Source organism: Brassica napus, chromosome A4 (assembly GCF_020379485.1).
Source record: "Brassica napus cultivar Da-Ae chromosome A4, Da-Ae, whole genome shotgun sequence".
Lineage (NCBI taxonomy): Eukaryota > Viridiplantae > Streptophyta > Magnoliopsida > Brassicales > Brassicaceae > Brassica > Brassica napus.
In genome coordinates, this window is record NC_063437.1 from 21096906 (window position 1) to 21114365 (window position 17460).

General features: G+C 29.8%; 2 protein-coding genes across 4 annotated transcripts; both read left to right on the forward strand.

Annotated features, from left to right (window-relative positions):
- The first annotated feature begins 372 nt into the window (after window positions 1-372).
- LOC125608376 (beta-glucosidase 32-like) lies at window positions 373-10922 on the forward strand. Its single transcript, XM_048778792.1, has 13 exons — window positions 373-1949; window positions 2090-2159; window positions 2338-2393; window positions 2603-2678; window positions 2789-2866; window positions 2966-3053; window positions 3154-3409; window positions 3495-3613; window positions 3708-3925; window positions 4047-4084; window positions 4185-4287; window positions 4393-4501; window positions 4604-10922. The coding sequence occupies exons 1-13, from the start codon at window positions 1800-1802 to the stop codon at window positions 4842-4844; spliced, it is 1602 nt and encodes a 533-aa protein (XP_048634749.1). The 5' UTR covers window positions 373-1799; the 3' UTR covers window positions 4845-10922.
- Window positions 10923-13596: 2674 nt separating this feature from the next.
- On the forward strand, window positions 13597-17248 carry LOC106429220 (beta-glucosidase 27). Of its 3 annotated transcripts, none has more exons than XM_013869966.3 (15): window positions 13597-13631; window positions 13776-13867; window positions 14008-14098; window positions 14501-14570; window positions 14674-14729; window positions 14820-14895; window positions 15014-15091; window positions 15186-15273; window positions 15347-15602; window positions 15758-15873; window positions 15939-16156; window positions 16352-16386; window positions 16471-16573; window positions 16660-16768; window positions 16858-17248. In XM_013869966.3, exons 2-15 carry the CDS (start codon window positions 13860-13862, stop codon window positions 17084-17086), a joined length of 1533 nt encoding a protein of 510 aa, XP_013725420.1. In that variant the 5' UTR covers window positions 13597-13631; window positions 13776-13859; the 3' UTR covers window positions 17087-17248. The 3 variants fall into 3 exon arrangements, with proteins under 3 accessions (XP_013725420.1, XP_048634750.1, XP_022574279.1); XM_022718558.2 differs by lacking the exon at window positions 13597-13631 and adding an exon at window positions 13647-13665; XM_048778793.1 differs by lacking the exon at window positions 13597-13631 and having other exon boundaries at window positions 13639-13867.
- The last annotated feature ends 212 nt before the right edge of the window (window positions 17249-17460 follow it).

Sequence of the window (17460 nt, forward strand, 5' to 3'; positions counted from 1 at the left end):
CACTTTCAACACCTAAGAAAAACTTGAAAGAAGTTGGTGTAAGGGACAATTAAAAAGAAATAAAAAATGGAAAAACCATGTGTTGTTGATTATTCTTAATTAGTTTCCCTAATATCTATATTATCATTATTAGTTTTGATTGTTGACGACGGAACGTATCTTAATATTAGCTGATGCGGGCATGAGAGAGATTTTTAGATTCAATTACTAGCGCTGGCAAAAACTTTCATAACATGTCTCTTAATTTTGTCCAGTTACACATTTAACAACAAAAAGTTAAATAATCTAATTACACGATGGGACAAAAACTAACCCCACCGGTCCATTGTCACCACTGGATCTATCTGCCGAGGCCAGATACAAAAAAATAAGAGAAGCCATTAGTCGTTTACGATGAACAAAAACTAAAATTTGGTCAAAGAAATTTTTTTTGGCTACTGAGGATTTTCCCCTTTTCAGTGGCTGAGTAATGACATTGAAGTGTGAACTAAAGATAATTAATTCATTTTTTTTCTGTTAAACAAAACAAACTTTACCCTAAAATCGTAGCAAAATTACGCATGAGATATTCTATCCGTCAGAAAATCAAGTTGTCAGCGTTTCCCCGCATTGATTAAAGATAAATTAATAGATGAGCATGCGATTTGGCCTGATCAAAGCTGCTAAGTGCTAATGTATCCACGTTTAATATTAGTACAGTTTAAAGTTTAAACAGCAGGTTCATAGAAGCAGTTACTCCAAAAGACATGCAAAGTGCAAAGTGGTAAATTTTCACGATATGTGGTTACATAATTTTCCGGGTATAAAAATATATTAAACGATTTTTTTTGTTGGAAACTATAAAATGGGATTTTTAAACGTCAAAATAATATTTTGTAGATAAGTGAATTTGCTTTCAAACTAAATATGATTTTTTAAATCTATGGTAAATTCAAAAAAAAATTATTATTTCCGATTTTACCATTTTACGTAGTATATTGTGAATAGTATATAACCGGTGGACGGATCACCGCATGAAAACATGAAAATAAACTTCATAACAGTGGTTTCTTCTGGTGTGAGCAATTCATTTGATATGACCCGGACGATTATTTCGAAGACACCAAAATAGTCGTTGAAAGCCCGGAACATCATATGATCCAATAATAAAGACGTGTTCCTTCTTGCATCTACATGGCGAGTTCGAATTCTACCATAGAGAACTATTTTATGATGTGTCTGGATACTCCGCGAATATAAACTCATGCTTTAGAGTCTACTTATATACCATTCACATACTGCACTTTTCCTTAAAAGTTAATCTTGATTTTTCTATAAATCTGCGATACCCCGGACTAAACAAAAAAAAAAGTGGTTGTTGAAAGGAAAAGGATTATTTTTTTAAAAAATGTTAAGGACTAACATGTGATGATAATCTTGGTTTCATTAATACCAGAAAATTAAGATCTTCGTTTCATTAATTATTTTCATATTATTTGACACCTTGCGCCATGTATGCTATCTACCTACTTAATAATGGTAAAAAATCTAGTCACATTAAAGCGCCGGTAATAGAAAAAAATCATTTAGTCACATGGTGATTTATTTATATAAACAAGTCAAAGAAAGCGGACTGGTTTACTCGGTAAAGATTATTTAATGTCATAGTTTAATATTTCCCACTCTGTGTCGCCACATTTATGCCCTAGCTTTCTCTCTATATAAGCTCTCTACATGGCTTTGTATTTCTCAGAATACCATTAAGCCCCAATTACTTTCTGAGTATTCATTTGATAAGTCTCTTTACTAGGCTAAGTAAAATGGCAATTAAGCTTGCACTTGTAGTGACACTCTTACTAGTCTCATGCGCTATTTCAAAGGGAAGATCCCTTAGATTTTCGACAAAACAACTTGATCGTTACAGTTTTCCTCCTGGTTTTAGTTTTGGTGTTGGTTCTTCAGCTTATCAGGTTAGGTGGTTTTTATGTAATTGTGTTGCTTAAACAATTTTATGACGTTGAACAATATAGCTTGTTTTTCTACTGCCTAATAATTTTTAGAAACAAGTGAAACTAATATTTCATGATAAATTTATGTTCATATGATGCAGTATGAAGGTGCAGTCGCAGAAGGAGGGAGGACACCGAGCATTTGGGACAACTTCACACATGCATATCCAGGTCTACATTTAATCTAACTCCTTTATTTTTTTCACTGTGCTATTAATTAATCAATATTAACAATTTTTATGGGATCTCTTGAGAGAACTAATTATAGATATGTCTTCATTAACACGTTGATAAACTGTGAAATATTTTGGCTTTCATAAATAGTAAGTAACACGATAAAATTTTACAGAAAGGACGAATATGGAAAATGGAGATATAGCCGTTGATTTTTACCATCGATATAAGGTATGATTTTTTTTTTCTTTGTGAGTAACTATTATTTTAGTATGTTTATACTTTATAGCCACAAAAAAAAACATTTAAAACGTGTTTTAATTATGTGAATTCTTGAAAAAGTAGGTGGAACATATAAATTGGCCTACACCTTGATTTGTGAACATCATGTCCTTTTTTACGTTTAACTAATATTTACCATGCACGTACCGTGCGAGCAGGATGACATTAAGTTGATCAAGGAAATGAATATGGACACTTTTAGATTTTCCATCTCTTGGTCAAGAATATTACCAAGTGAGTATTACTTTAAACTTTTTGACTTTACTTACGCTTAATAACTTCATAATATTCTTGTGTGCATGCACATATATCATTTGTTGATCTTTCAAAATTTGAATATTCAGGTGGAAAACTAAGCGGCGGGATAAACAAAGAAGGAATTCAATTCTACAAAAATCTCATTGATGAAATTATCATGAACGGTGAGAACCATATGCTCAAACGAGTGTGTACATATATTAAATAATATACTCCAAAAAATCTCTTATTTCTGATCATAACATATTCAATCATATTCACAGGCATAAAACCTTTTGTAACTATCTACCATTGGGATATCCCCCAAGCTCTAGATGATGAGTACGGTGGATTCTTAAGCCCACGAATAATGTACGCTATATATATATATATTCTTCCATTACTTACCATAAAATCAACAACGTATAAATCAAATTTTGCGTTTATTTTTTGTTGACGTTTGCAAAAACAGTGATGATTTCCGGAACTTTGCAAGAGTGTGCTTCCAAGAATTCGGTGACAAAGTGGATATGTGGATAACGTTTAACGAGCCATATATTTATAGTGTTGCGGGTTATGACAAGGGTAATAAAGCAATGGGACGTTGCTCAAAATGGGTAAACAGCTTATGTGTAGCTGGTGATTCGAGCATCGAACCTTATTTAGTCTCTCATCATCTTCTTCTAGCTCATGCTGCAGCCGTTGACGAGTTTAGAAATTGTGACAAGGTATACTATCTCAATATACTAAAGGGTCGTGACATATATATTAACCTTAAAATTCGTTGTGATAATATATTTTTTTTGCAAACAGATCTCACAAGATGGTAAGATAGGCATAGTGTTATCACCTTTTTGGGTCGAACCTTATGACGTTGATTCCGATGCCGATAAAGAAGCAGTCGAACGAGCTCTTGATTACTATCTTGGTTGGTAAGTGTTCTCATTTACAAGATTCATTAAAAACTAATATAGGTTAGTGTAAGAATTAATCCGCTTATCTTTGTTTCTTTTGTGATTTATGTAGGCATCTTGATCCTCTAATCTTTGGAGATTATCCAAAAACACTTCGAAAGAACGCTGGAAATAGATTGCCTTCTTTCACCCAAAAACAATCTGAAATGATAAAAGACTCGTTTGATTTTATTGGAATAAACTACTACAGTGCTCGATATGTCACACGGCAAGTTCGCAGCGACCCTTCGCGACTTCGTTTCACGACGGATCAACACGTGGAGTACAAAGGTAAGAACCTTGAACATTCAAAAAGGCTTAGTACTTTTCTAGTTGGAGCGTTTTAATATACTAATTACCCTAAATATTTATCAAAACTGATAATGCTTTATTTTTTTTCCTTCATTATTAGTGAAAAATCGAAGCGGCGATTACATTTCTTCAGAATCGGTACGAACAACAATATCTGAAAAATATATTGGCATGCCTGAATTACAATGTTCATAACAAAGCTTAACAGAGAGTTTATTCTTTGCTTCTTCAATTTCAGGATGAATTAGGATTTATCTATGTATATCCCGAGGGCATACGAAAGCTTCTAAATCATATTAAAAATAAATACAACAATCCAACCATCTACATAACTGAAAACGGTAAGCGTTTCAAGAATTAATCTCAGCTAGCTTACAAATTACCTAATTGAAAATATTCCTTTAATTTTATTTATTCAGCTTAACAATGAGTTCTGTAAATTACAGGTTATGATGACTACGATGTTGGGACTAAGCCACGTGAACAACTATTAAAGGACATAAAGAGAATCGAATACCACGAGCAACATCTTCAAGAACTCCATAAAGCTATCACGTAAGATAACTACATAACTATTAAAAAGTCGAATAAGACCATGACTAATAATCTTAAGTGGAAGGTAACTAAATAATTTAAGATATTTTCCCCAAAATGCAGTGTGGACGGGTGTGATGTTAGAGGCTATTCCACATGGTCGTTGTTGGATAATTTCGAATGGGAACGCGGATACACGATGAGGTTTGGCCTTTACTACGTTGACTATGCAGATGATCTGAAAAGATATGCCAAAGATTCAGCCAAGTGGTTCAAAAAGTTTCTCGAGAAAAGGGAGCAATCGACACCGTTGGACATGTACAAGAGTATCAAGAAATGGTTGTCTGCGCTGCAGACGATATAACCGAGTCCTTATCTATGGGAAATGATAGAAAATAGATGCATAGTTGATACGCACGCAATCATGTTTTGTACAAGGTTCATTTGTAATTTTTGCAGCAGTACCCCTAGAACAGTAAATACTGATCTTTGTACATGAAGTATATATACTATTATAATAAAAACAGACCTTGTATTTTAATAGGTTCCACAAGCTTTTTCTTTCAATTTGATAGTTTGATTGATCTAGTCAACTACATTGGTTATATTACCAGTAAGAGTTGTGATTTTGATTTACAAACATATTTAATTTATTTATACAAAGAGTAATACTCAGAGAAAAAATTAAGACAAACAATCTGTTACAAAAAAAAAATTAAGACAAACAAGATTCATATATATTTCATTGTCGGTAAGTCTCACATTTTACTATAAAAAAAATTGGTACGAGTAACTAAAAGTCTAAAACACACAAAGACAAAGAGGAACAAAAAAAAGATACGAAATAATATATTTCTATGAAATAAAAAAAAAGTGACAAGATCAAATAAAATAACTAAATTGTTATGAGAAAAACACCCTTTAAATAAAGCAATAACTTTTAGTTTAAATATGGGCTTCAATTAAATGTGATCTCAGGTGTGGGCTTCGATCAAATGCGGGTTTCCAGCTTCCTGCTATATAAGAAGAAGTAGGTGGCCCAAATAATGTAATCAGCACTAAAACTAAATATGTTGTATTTTGGCTTTTTCTAAAGTAACTTAAAATTAGGTTATTTTAATCTTATAATCCGGTTCAGATTTTTTCTAGATTTTTACTAAAATCAAACCGATATTGAAGCTTTTTCATCTATTGATTTGATGGCATTAGGTTTTGATTTATTGAATAAAGAAGAAAATGCTAAATTTCTATCGTTAAAAAGTTTCATTTAGTTTTTATGTTAAGGATTTGTTCTTAAATCATGTCCCATACTACTCAATGGTTCACAAATATCTGAGACACAAAACTTGTTCATCCAGGTCGCAACCGATGCGTCTGGGGTGGTTCAGGGATCTATAGTATCCACTATGAAGTATATACCGATTACAAGATCACTCACTCTTTCTATCTCCTTTTCCACAGTCTGAAAGAGTAAAAAGAAGAAATCAAAAGAAGAACATGACTAGATATAATATTAGTGTTGTGAGTGCAAAAAAAAATTTTACGTTGGAAATTTAGACAAATAATGTCTAGTATATAAAAAGATGTCTAACTTTGATACATACGAAATGGTTAAACTTTTTCTCTAATAGGAATACGATTAAGACTCAAAAATTATAGTCCATAGTGAAGACATGACACTCTGAAACATCAAGGTAAGTCCCTTACTGGTAAATTATTCGAAGCGATTCAATAGTCACACCATGGTGGTTAAACTTCATAGAGTAAAATGTACCTAGCTAATTGTTAGAAAATAAACAAAATAACTAATAAGCAGCATGATGTGATGAAAAGTATGGTTACAAAAGTCTATTCCTGCTATTGAAACTTCAAGTCAAGGCATGGTCAATTATAATAAGTGTTAGTATTCATGATGTTGTTGTGTTCATAAGTCTGGAGTCAAATGAAATTGTACATATGTAGGTGGTGTTTGCAGTGTGTAACGCAAAGTTTCCACGAATATTTAATTACTGTACGAGGACCATTCAAATCAATAGAACTACACTAATACTTTTCCGTGTCAGCTAAATGATAAGGATGTTCGTTTCTATTTTCCACAGCCATGTTCCACGTTGAATGGCTCTATGCTGGTTGCCAACTTGCCAGTCCACATCGATAGGTGGAAATAGGCAACGTAAAATCAACGTTTGATCAGTGGTGTTTTTATACTTTGTTTACAGTAAAGTTCATTGACCGTTAAATTACATTTCCCCATTCTCATAATTCGTTAGCTTAAGTAGTTTTTGTTACAAAGCTTACGTCATGGTACCTGACCTCATTTATAACACGGGCCCTTATAACATTCAATTCTGTAATAAAAGTAGTTGAAAGACCACATGTCAGTTTAAAAAGAAGTTGGTGAGAGCATGATAATTTTAATAACTAGTCCTTGTGTGTTCATTTTTTTCCTATTGTTAAGCTAAGGAGAATAGTCTAAAGATTAGTACTGCTTAGATTCCGTAATTAGTAAAGCCTCTCTATTTTAACATAATACACCTCTCAATAAAATCTTACTTTTCGAATGCGCGGTTATATTTTGACTGCTTGACCTCTATCTATCTCAGCATGTGCATGTCCCCCTCCCCCCCTCTATAGTCAAGTAATACATGCGCAGAAAAATTAAAATAAAAAGGCTCCAAGAAAATTCATATTCAAACTCAAGCAACGTGAATACTTAGAGATATGTTAAGTTAATTTATGCATACATTCACACAGCTGTTGCCAAGTCATGGATCTAGTTATCTTAATTTTCTAGCTGGTAAGAACGTTAGGCAAATAACATAAATTAATTTTCTAAATATAGATAAAATAAAATAAAACTCGTGACTCTAATATTTGATAAATTTTTAAACATGGAGACTCGAAATATTGATAAATATTGACTCAGAAATATTGATAAATATTGACTCAGAAATATTGATAAATTACAGCGTTAGAGTATGTGTTTTTCGATTTTCCTTATATAATAATTTGTTTTTGGTCATGCTAAAATAGAAGAACTGATGTGAAGTATTTCTTAGATATTATTTGCAAAGTGATTTATACATGTGTCACTTTTATATTCATTCTTACTAAAAAATGATAACATGACATCCATTTAAATATAACATGGCACATACCTAAATACGACATGTAAATTCTTTTAATAAATAATACTATTTTTGGTAAAATTTGGTAATGGCTAGTAAATTTTATATCATCATTAAAGTAAACTTTTTATATATTTTTTTATTTTTGGCAAAAAAATTCAAATATCTAATAAATTGATATATTACCATTAAAATAAAATACATATCACATTCATAAAAAAGTAAATATATTTACAACTATTTTTTACATCAACTTATATATCATACATATATATATATAATCAAAATTAATTGTAAATGTACATTAACAACTTAAATTCATCGGTTCCTTAGATTAATTAGCATATTATTTTTTACCAATTTAACGTATTTTAACTAAAACCAACACAAAATAAATATTTATAAAAAAAATTCTATATTTAAGACTAAAGAATAAAGAAATAATTAAATTAAATAATAATTAAATACATTATAATAGAAATAAAAGTATAATTTTAATTTTATTAAAATTTGAATAAAACTAAACAGAGAAACAAATAAACCAAATAAAAAAACAAGATTGTATTTATGGATTTTTCTGAACCAGTAAAATTAAACTATAAAAACAATAATCTCAAAATTTAAACTTTTTTAAAAATTAATATTAATATATATAAATTATTGCGCAGGAAAACTCTTAATTTAACATTAAAACTTGAGAAAACTGATTTAAGATTTAAGAGCCAGCCAGGAAGTCAAACTATTGTTGCAGATTGTTTCACCAGTTCAATTTATAACTTTCTTTTACCGGTATTGGGCCGTTTGTAGCCGCCGAAAAGCAAATAAAAAGGTGAAATACTTTTGATTTTACTTTTCAACAAAAACTTTATGATTTTATTAGTAGCAGACAAACAGTGCAAAAGGTGAAATGCTCTGGAGATCTGCTTAGCATCCCAATGATGCCACCGGGGGATACTGCTTCGGTAACCAACCAAATCCTGGTAAAATTCTTGTTCAGAAACTTAAAAAACGAACACAAAATATGACATTATAAACAACAATCTTAAGAAACTCAAGGCCACAACAAAACAAACTTTTCTAAGGGAGGTGTCAAGAACCATAGTGTCCATAATCTGGCCGTGACGAAGGCAGAGTCGCCGGAACTGTTCTTGATTTTTAGTTAGGTTGATCCTTGTGTAGTTTTTTTAATGTACTCTAGTATTAGTACCCAAAATATTCTCCGCAAGAAAAAGATGAAGAGATGCGATAATATGAAAGTCATCTACAGTAATCAAACGTTAAAATAGTGTACAGAATAAAGTTAAGATAAAATAAGTTACAAAAAGAAAAAGTTAAGATAAAATTTATAGTGATTGATTTGTTTGGTTTCTTCTTCAATACAAAAGTAAATGAGTAAAGAAAAACAGAGACTGAGAATCAAACTACCAGCTACTATCTGCTACCATGGCACCATATATATTTAAGGGGAAAAAAGAGTTCTGATCAGATACTTCTTAAACATCACGAAATCGTACAAAGTGGTTACTGTTATGGTATGAAATATGTATGACCGCAGCAACATGCAACCATTACAATTAATCAAACTCATAAAATTAGCAAGCGGTTAAAATCTAAGATTTGAAAAATACTCCATCTATTTCACAATAATAGTCATTTTGACAATTTTTCATACAGATTAAAAAATAAATAAAATAAATTTTTATTTTTATTTATTACATCTATCTAAGCAATATTATTTAAGATAAATAAAATTATTTACTAGATCAATGAATTTGGTAATTAATATTAAAATTATAGCATGGATAGGAATTATAAAATAACACTATTTATGTAACAAAAAATTTCAAAATGACCTTTTTGTTAATCAATAATGAATAAATATCAGTCATCGAATATTTATCTAGAATTCTAAGCGTTTAATCAAGTTGGATTACCAAAAGGTGTTACTAAAAAAAAATTTTGCACTCTTTGTGATTAGCAAGCATTAACTAATAATTTCTCAAAAAAACATTAACTAATCAGTTATATTACCCTTGTATTGAACAGTCATTTTGCTATAGTAAGACTATTATATAGTATCCGTTGGAAATTTTGATCAAAAGCTGGTTCAAAGTCTAGTGAACAAAATGGGCCAAAGCTTTAAACATCCCGATAAACAGATACGTACGAACAAAACTAAACATTTGTTAAATGTGAGTTGGTTCATTTACTACGCCAGCGTGAACAATACTGGAGATAATAACCACAATAAAAAGTCTATCGCTAGACTTAATATTTTGTTTAGTTTGGATCCTAGTTAAATATTAGATTCCTTATATAATATAAAATATTAATACTCTTCTATTTTAAATAAAGTTTTAGGTTCAAATAAAACTGGAGATAAGTGCGTTGCGATTCAAATAGTAAATATAGGTATGTAGAAATTTTTGATATTATTGACGGCGGTACGGTACAAGGCAGTTAATTACCATTCAGAGCCTTAATATATAGAAAATCCGGCCTTTTGATTTATAATTCAACATAAATGTAGTTTTTTACAATAAATTTGGAGTTTTTTTGGAGTTAATTTAAATAATTTGAATTTTAGATTAATGAAAACTATCCTAGATTTTAATGATGGGTTAAGTAGAGTCTTGTTTGTGTTTTTTCATGTCAAGTAACAGAATAATCCGTCATATTTTTTTTAAAAAAAAATCCGTCGTATTTATATATATATATATATAAGCTGCCTATTATATATTTTGTTATGCGGGTAAATCTTATTATAAATCATTTGATACTGCAAATAAAAAATCGTGTTCTTATAATAAAAAAAAAGAAAGAAAAAAGACCAAGACTAGTCTAAGCATGTGGTTTGAAAAAGAAAAACTTCCTTCCACCGAGTACATTATAATAAAGAAGAGGGAAATCGGTACTTTTTTCTTGGTCAACAAATTGACTAGTTTTAAAAAATCTAATTGCTTAAGTTTTTGTTTAACTTAAACATTCAACTTTGCTTATTAACACTTAAATAACTGAACTTTTGTATGCAATTCAACCAAACGGTCATTTTAATCTGTGTCACTTCAAATGTTCATTTTAGCAAACGTTTGGTTCAACCATTCTGTTCGACCAAACAGGCACATTAGTGCAGTATCTCTTTTATATAAAAGTCTAACCCTCCCTCTATTTGCTTATAAAGTCCAGTTTTGTGACGGGCTCTAGACAAAGTTTATAAAGATTAACTAGGTAATAACCCGCGCCTTGAGCGGGATGTGATTATGAGTTTTGTTATTTTTAATAAAAAGACATTAAATCTGTTTAATCTTGATTTTGATTCGGTTTTAAGTTTTTTTTTTAATTTAATCTTCTAAAATATAACTATTATTATAAATTATTATTCATTTTAGTTTATTTCGTTAAAATGTTTGATTTTTTTTATTTTTTTCAGTAAAAACAAAAATTAATATTATTTATTTATTTTCATGTTATGAATTTTAGATAGTCGTCATGTCGAACCAATAGTTTCATATTATAGTTTCTAAACAGATAATAATTTAAGAAAAAAAGAAAATTATTAAAACAAATCATTTCACTACAATTTGGTCAGTAGTGAAAGAAGCATTAAGAAAAAATAATTCAACTTTCAAAAAAATTAGATGATTCAGTTGTGGTGAATACTTAGTTACCAGGTGCTCAGATCAAGGTGCACATGTATGTGTATGTAAAAAGTATATAAAAATAGTTGACAAATATATAAAGATATTGTTAATTATTATTAAATGATATTTTTATTGAAAATAGTACATGAAAGATAAAATTAAAATTAATTTAAAATAAAAAGGCCTTGACATTAGTCATTTTTCATATAAAGAAAATAAAATTGTATCCGTAAATAGGGGTAGACACATATCGAATATCTAGGTATTTGGAAGCATTCGTGTCGATTCGATCTTTAGCCACCTAGATATTCAGTGACTCGGATATCCAAAATATTTTAGAATTTTAAAGAATTTCCTATTTATCCATAAATAAAATAAAATTTTAAAAAGAATTGAAAATTTTAATAATAACATTTTATTACAAAAATAAAACATTATTTAACTTTTAAATTCTAGTACCTAATATAATAAATTTTATTCATAAAAATATTGTAAAACTGATATAAAGTATAATATATAACACACATATATATATAATTCTTTATATATATATATATATATATATATGCATATAACAGATCGAATTAGATATATGTTCCTAAAAATATTAGTATTTGATTTGTTTCGTAGAGTTACGAATATCCAGATTTTTTGGTTCAAATCAAAACTGATAACAAATCGAATCAAAATTTATGAATATTTTGCTCAACTTTATCCGTAAACAATAAAAATAATATATATATATATATATATATATATATATATATACAGTTTGGCTTTTGATTCGTTATCTATTTTTATTCGAACCAAAAAATCCAGAGTTTTATTAGAACCATGTATGTGAGTTTTATATTAAAAAAAAACACAAAATACATAATGTGAACACATTTATGAATATAGTGTGAACGCGTTAGCATACTTATTATCAAATTATTGTGAGGTTGCCACGTGTCTATTATAGTGTGAATACATTTATTACAATGCTTCTGCTTTAATGTATAAGAGATATCTCAAAATTAAATGTGTAGATGGAGTGGTGGTTTCATTGAGAAAAAGAAGTGAGGATTTTCTATTTAGAAAACATAATAGTCTAATTAGAATTTAGAAAGTTAGATCTATCAACCTTATGAAATAAATATACATGAAGTTTAAACACTAAATACGTGAATAATCATAGATATGCAAGTTTAAAAGTATGGAGCTGTAGTAAGATCGATAAGTGATTTGAACGTTGAAACTTAGCGTCAAGCAAAATCATAGATATAAAGTAACATATTCATTATAGCTCATCTTGATTATTACATGCTGATTATTTCAACGATCAGAAAATTAAATATATGTAATAACTTTAAAAAAAAATCTCTTTGTATACTATATTTATTATTAATAAAATCTTAAAAATCACTCAATATTCTGTTTTCAGTTATACAAAATTAAGAATTTTACTTCATTAATATTTAGTTATGTGTTTCTGTTTTTTTTTTTAATTTTTAACCTTTTTATTAAAAGATATTTTTCAAATAGCCACATAGTATATATAAGAATTATGTTTTCTCTTAAAATATATATTTTAGATTTTGGACAGTTCTTATTATTATTATTAATTTTAATCACTTATCTTATCAACTAAAAATTTAATTTTTTTTTTATTTTTATCTAATTTATATATTTTATTCATTAAAGGTATAAACGATATTAATCACTCTAATTTTTAACGTTAGAGCTCCGTTACGAAAAAATATTTAGCAAATAATAGTATATATATCATGTTTTTAGGAATATAATCATATATATAATGTTTTCAGGAACATAATCATCTATATCATGTTAAAAATAATGTAAATCTTAAAATTATAGATCAAAAACTTATATGGCATAGGTATAAATATAACACATACAAAATGGAACATACACAAATAAATTACGTGAACACATGTTTAAATCATAGAGGTAACTCTACAAAGTGTAAAACGTGTTTCCATCAATGCGTTTTATTGTTCTCAGAAAAAAAAAATCGTTTTACTTGTTTTCTTTTTAACTAAAATTATATGTGTGTTCAAGTTCAATTACAAAATCTTCTACTGGATTTTACCAACAAAAAAAATCCCCTGCTGGGTTTACATAACGAAGAATAGTAAAAGGAATTTTACAAAAATCAAGAGAGATTGGCCAAGATTGTACGAACCTTACAAAAAGGAATTTATTACTCCTAGTACGAACCTTCTGAAACATTAACGTCACAAACAAAGCATAGTAAACGTTGACGTTGAAATAAAATACAGTGCATAATAAACATTTTCGTTCTTCTTTCACCTCCATTCTCTGTATAAATAGCTGCCCGGATCACATAATTCATTCCATCGACAAAAATCTTCAATATTGGTATGTTTTCTGTTTCAACAATTCTCTGAGCCATGTTCGTAAGCTTAACATGTTATTAGATACGAAGCCATAATCTAGTAAATTAGCTAGGTATCACCACATATTATATAGGTATAAAATATATGCATGTATGTGTGTGCGCAGATTTAAAGGTCTGGCTTTTGCGAGTTAAGAAGTTCCAACTTTAAGTGAAATCATTCTCTTGAGGGAGGTCTTCTGTTGTAAATAATGACACAGTAAGTGAATTCTTTGAGAGAAAAGATATATGTATTATAATGTTTGTATATATGTGTGTGTGTTTGCGTTATCATGTCATGTATCAGCATGCATCTTTTACAATTTTCTAACTGTTTGTTTTTATACAACTCGTTAACAGAGGAAAGAGAAGTTTTGACAAAAAGAAATCATTCGGACGAGCTGATTTCCCCCAAGGTTTCCTGTTTGGAACTGCTTCATCGGCTTACCAAGTAAGTACACTGTACAGATACGACCATGACAAATTGACAATCAGCGAAATATTTGTAGGACCCTCTCAAATTACATATATACTCCATGCAATAGTGAATAAAATAAATAAACTTGGACAAATAAATAAATTCGGATATAAAAATATAAAATATTTTACTAATTTAAAATTTTAATATATATATATATATGCATATATATTTTTGTAAAAATTTTAAATATATATTTTTAACAAAGAAAACCAGTAAATTTATGTAAATTATACATTCAAAAATATAAATAAAACTTGAAAAATGATTCTGGATAAAATGCAATATTTGCATACCTATATAGAAACATATGATCTGAATATGTGCATGGTCCACAATGATCGACTCGACTTCTTTTTTTCTTTTCGAAATTAGTATGAAGGAGCTGTGAAAGAAGGTTCCCGAGGCGAAAGTATATGGGATACTTTTGCTCGCAAGTATCCAGGTTTTGTATATATATCATCCATATCCCTTAAATTTATAAATGGTGCGTCAATCTCAATCAGTCTATTAAAAACCATCTGAAAAATGTTTTTCTTCTTTTTCAGAAAGAAATTGCCACTCTAATGCGGACGAGACAATCGATTTTTATCATCGTTACAAGGTCGGTATGCATATTCGGTAGCCATCATTTTCATGCACTTAGGTGTTACACTAATGTAATTAAAAAAACATGACTTATATGCAATGACAGGAGGATATTCAAAGAATGAAGGATATCAACATGGATTCTTTCAGATTCTCCATCTCCTGGGTCCGGATATTACCTCGTAAGCGAAAAAAAAAAAACTATTTGCTTGTAATCTCTTCATTAATTTCTAATGATAAGTGCAAAACATCATCACATATGTATATCTCTAAAACATTTCTCATATTTTAAATTACAAGATGGCAAACTAAGCAAGGGAGTAAACAAGGAAGGAATTAGATTCTACAATGAGCTCATTGACGAACTACTAGCCAATGGTATATATACGTATATAATCTTTCACTCGTATACCATTAGTCGAATCATAAAATTAGTTAATCCAACTCTTCTGACATCTTGAAACATCAACAGGAATCACACCTCTCGCGACTTTGTTTCATTGGGATACTCCTCAAGCTCTAGAAGAAGAATATGGCGGTTTTCTAAGTGAAAACATTACGTAAGCTAAACATTTAAACAAAAGTTTTTTTTTTATGAAATATAATATGTATATGGATGTTTATATTATGCAGAATGGATTTCCGAGATTTTGCTAACATATGCTTTGAGGAATTTGGAGACCGAGTGAAGCTATGGTTGACGATAAACGAACCATGGGTCTATAGCGTAGGTGGCTATGATGCCGGAAGAAAAGCACCAGGACGTGCCTCAAAATACATGAATGATGCAGCCACAGCCGGAAAATCTGGTCATGAGGCTTATATCGTTAGTCACAATCTTCTTCTTTCTCATGCAGAAGCCGTTGAAGCCTTCAGAAATTGCCATAATGTAAGAACCACTAGTCTTGATAAACATAAGGACCAAACCATTAATCACACGGTCAAAATGTTACTGATCAACATATAGTATACAACAAAGTTAGTACTTTAGCTATGTATTAATATATATAACATTACAATTAACTAATGCATACTTGTGTTCAGTGTAAAGATGGTAAGATCGGTATGGCGCATTGTCCTTTATGGTACGAGCCATATGATGTAACTTGTGACGAAGATGTAGAAGCAGCCGAGCGAGCTATGGAGTTTATGTTTGGATGGTATGATCGAGTAATTCATAATCATTATCAAAATTCATTTTCTTATAAAGAAAGTGTATAAACAGGCACATGAATCCTACGGTGTATGGAGATTATCCTGAAGTGATGAAGAAGATAGTAGGAAAGAGATTACCGTCTTTTACCGAAAGCCAATCAAGAAAGTTAAAAGGATCTTTTGACTTTATTGGAATAAACTATTACAGCTCTGTTTACGCTAAAAACGTTGATGAAGTGGATCCAGACAAGCCGTTCTGGAGATCAGACCAACATGTTGAATGGAAAAGTATGTAGTCAATTTAAGAAAATTAGCATAGTTAATTACGATCAGTACTAAAAAATATTCTAATAACCCTAAGCACTAATCTCTTATAAAATGTCGTTATTACAATCTGACGAAATTTTGAACATTCATTGTGATATTTTCAATATCATTTAGGTTTTTGTTCTTTTTTACTCACAAGCTTTTCTATGTTTGTAGAACAAAATAAGGCGGGCAAGGCCATCGGTGCACAGGTTAGTTTATAATGACTTTGCATTGTTAATACATGCTCATTAATTTATATCTACCATTGATTTATTTTGTTTTTACGATTTTAGGGTGGGGTAGAGTGGAACTTGATGTATCCACAAGGACTACGAAAAGTTTTGAATTACGCCAAGAATAAATATGGAAACCCTAAATTTATAATCACCGAAAATGGTAATAATATAAAACACGACCAATATGCTTCAAATTTTCCCCAATTAATATATATTTTTTCACAACTATTATTGCTATTTGACCAGGACATTGTGATGCATACGAAGAGAAGAAGCCAAAACTGTACGAGTTGATGGATATGAAGAGGACTGATTATCACAAGAAACATATTAGCAACGTTCACCAAGCCATATAGTAAGCTCAATTTTTATTTTTCACAAAAGAAAAGGTTTTTTTATTCAACGGATATTAATTTGATACGGATGATATGAAATGTTTTGTAGCGAGGATGGAGTCCAAGTGGATGGATATTTTGCGTGGTCGTTGTTGGATAACTGCGAATGGAACTGTGGATATGAAATACGGTATGGATTGTTCTACGTAGACTACGAGAATGGGCTTAAGCGTTATCCAAAAATGTCAGCTATGTGGTTCAAGGAATTCCTGAAGGAAAAAGATGATGATAAGATCAAGAAACCACAAGTGAAAAGGGTTAAGATATCAGAGTTTTGAAGTTTAACAAGTGTAATGTAATAAGGTTGATATGGTCATTTGCTTACTACATATAATTAAGTTTTCTTTTAGTTTTGTACCCCAGGAGAAGAGTTTTTCTCCTGTCCAAAAATATATATTCAAAAATTCAAAATAAAACAAAATTTCAGAAATTTTATAAAATTCTATCCACACATAAGTGCATCTCTATCCATATTATCTAATCAAAAGTTCTCAAAAAAATATTAATTAAAGTAATTGTGTATATTTCTTAATAGTTTCTCAAAATACATAACAATACTTGATTTAAGACATGGAGATAATACTAGGCATGGGCTTTCGGTGGTCCGTTCAGTTTCGGTCCGAATGATTCAGATTTTTGGATTTTCGGTGTT

Bases quoted from the DNA above. Each gene is read 5' to 3' on its own strand.
- LOC125608376 (XM_048778792.1), top strand. From the start codon at position 1,800: ATGGCAATTAAGCTTGCACTTGTAGTGACACTCTTACTAGTCTCATGC. The intron at 2,867-2,965 runs GTGAGAACCATA...TCATATTCACAG, and splicing joins TGATGAAATTATCATGAACG to GCATAAAACCTTTTGTAACT. The intron at 4,085-4,184 runs GTACGAACAACA...CTTCAATTTCAG, and splicing joins ATTACATTTCTTCAGAATCG to GATGAATTAGGATTTATCTA.
- LOC106429220 (XM_013869966.3), top strand. The intron at 14,571-14,673 runs GTTTTGTATATA...CTTCTTTTTCAG, and splicing joins TTTTGCTCGCAAGTATCCAG to AAAGAAATTGCCACTCTAAT. The intron at 16,574-16,659 runs GTAATAATATAA...CTATTTGACCAG, and splicing joins ATTTATAATCACCGAAAATG to GACATTGTGATGCATACGAA.